Raw genomic sequence first — 2,099 nt, 5'->3', positions numbered from 1 at the left:
GTGCACTAATAGTTTATTATCGCTTTCAGAATTTTCTAATTCTTTTCTTTCAGTGTAGTCTTAGAAATACAAACCTAAATGTGTTGGTTAGGTAATCTGAGGATGTTCCATTATGGAAAATTGGCAACACTCTGCAGAAAAGCATAATCAAAACCATGTCAATTAAAAAAAAAAAAATAAGGCTAAATGAAGATGCAAAATGTACAAAACTAATCATATTTAATTTCCATCACAGATGTCATGTTTCTGATTTTTTTTTCCACCACAATCTCTGCTAATATAATGTTGCCGCTGTTATAAACAATGTCCCGTTGTCCACACAGGTATTTAGCTCAGTTTCTTCATTAGATTCTCAAGTGTCCGTTCATAAATAGCTGAAATGTGTTGGTCTACTTCTTCTTTGTGGCTCTCTTCCCTTCTCCCTTCTTAGGTTTTCCTTTCCCCCGCAGTTTCCTCAAGCGTCTCATTTCCTCCTTGAAATCCTGGTGCTCATCCCTAAAACAATACCAGAAAAATGTCATCAACAAAAACAGAAGTATTTGAAGATATACTTCTGTTCATATGTGCACTATAATATTATGCCAGAGCCTACCTGAAAAGCCCCAAATATCTGAGCTTCTGGGTCATTGAATAGTAAATCTTGTGTGGGGGGTACCAGTCATACACTTCTTTTCTCTGGGCCGGAGGCGGTTCTTTAAAAAACCCAACAACTTTCATAGACTTGGAATCTGTGTGACGGGACACATCTCCAAATATTCGGGCGCTCAGACGGGCCATGCGCAGGGCATAGCTAGAAAGACCAGCCATCTTCAACTAACAGAACACACAGATAAATGCATTAGTTAAATGACTCGTGCATGCATTAATGGAGAAGATAGATAGATAGATAGATAGATAGATAGATAGATAGATAGATAGATAGATAGATAGATAGATAGATAGATAGATAGATAGATAGATAGATAGATAGATAGATAGATAGATAGATAGATTTTATTAAAGAGGCTGCAGTTGTTTTGTAGACACCTGGCAGATAATTGATCCAAATATTGTTTGCTTACCCTTTATTAAAATCCCGAACGAAGCAGGTGAGGTCCACAAATATATACTTTATTGTAACGGCATGTGGACATTAGATACTGAACAATACAGACAATTCAATAACTAGTTTAAATACTCGTTTATGGTTAGTAGACAGTTCAACCTTCATACGCTCAAACACACATTGGGGAACATGAAAGATGAGCATGCGCGGAGCAGGTCAAGCACTTCCTGTTATCCTACCGTCTTAGTTCCTTAAAAACAGTAATATGTGACATGTCATTCAATATATTAAGTAACATTTATTTTACTCACTTCTAATTTCCCCGGGTTAAATATTATAAAAGCTAATGAGAAGATATTTCTGTAATAATAAGACTTATTGGTGCTACAGATTTATTTATTTATTTGTAAAAAAACTACGGCTTAAAGGACCTGGCCGTTGACGATACTTCATTACAAAATAAATGAGATTTCGTGTATTCAGTCAGTGATTCGTGACAGTCTATGTTCGTGACTTAATCTTAACACAACTAAATATTACGTTTAATAGAGTCGAAATACATTTTTCGCAGTTTGTTTGTTTGTTTTCTTTTGGCATTCTCTTTACTGTGGAAAATGTCTCGTACGTCACAGGAAGTCGTACTCCACCGTAATCATTCCGTATGCGAATATTTGACGGGATAAAAGTTCCGTCTTGGTAACGGCTTTACATTTACATAGGTTATGGTTATGTTCACATGGTTTATGATTATGTGATGTAATCGTTTAATGATTTAAAATAACCTTTCTTCATATATATATTTTTTAATTTAACACGAAGGTAACTTATAGTTTTTTTCATTAAATGCGTTAAAGTTGTTAACAACACTGTGAAGTATTGAGCACGAGGTTATTGGACAATTAAATAAAATTATTATTTTATTTTAAATGTATCTAAAATCATTTAAAATCATTATTATTAAACCAGTCAGTTGTGTGACGCACACTAGATTTGCTGTGATATCTTTGTTCACTAGATGGCGATATATTAAAGACATTAAAAAAGAAAGAAGCAC

The 2,099-nt window shown here is 34.3% G+C and overlaps 1 protein-coding gene across 1 annotated transcript; it reads right to left on the bottom strand.

Moving 5' to 3' along the window:
* On the bottom strand, positions 1–1,241 carry mrps33 (mitochondrial ribosomal protein S33). The gene is made up of 3 exons (XM_056257437.1): positions 1,062–1,241; positions 593–813; positions 1–495 (listed from the first exon to the last, which is right to left on the bottom strand). The coding sequence occupies exons 2-3, from the start codon at positions 805–807 to the stop codon at positions 390–392; spliced, it is 321 nt and encodes a 106-aa protein (XP_056113412.1). The 5' UTR covers positions 808–813; positions 1,062–1,241; the 3' UTR covers positions 1–389.
* Between the last annotated feature and the right edge of the window lie 858 nt (positions 1,242–2,099).

This window comes from Rhinichthys klamathensis, unplaced genomic scaffold (assembly GCF_029890125.1).
Source record: "Rhinichthys klamathensis goyatoka isolate OS25496 unplaced genomic scaffold, OSU_Roscu_1.1 h1tg000139l_1, whole genome shotgun sequence".
NCBI lineage: Eukaryota > Metazoa > Chordata > Actinopteri > Cypriniformes > Leuciscidae > Rhinichthys > Rhinichthys klamathensis.
The sequence above is the reverse complement of the archived record's forward strand: the minus strand, read 5'-3'. Positions and strand labels throughout refer to the sequence as shown.

Bases quoted from the DNA above. Each gene is read 5' to 3' on its own strand.
- mrps33 (XM_056257437.1), bottom strand. From the start codon at position 807: ATGGCTGGTCTTTCTAGCTATGCCCTGCGCATGGCCCGTCTGAGCGCC. The intron at 496-592 runs GTAGGCTCTGGC...GTATTGTTTTAG, and splicing joins AGATATTTGGGGCTTTTCAG to GGATGAGCACCAGGATTTCA.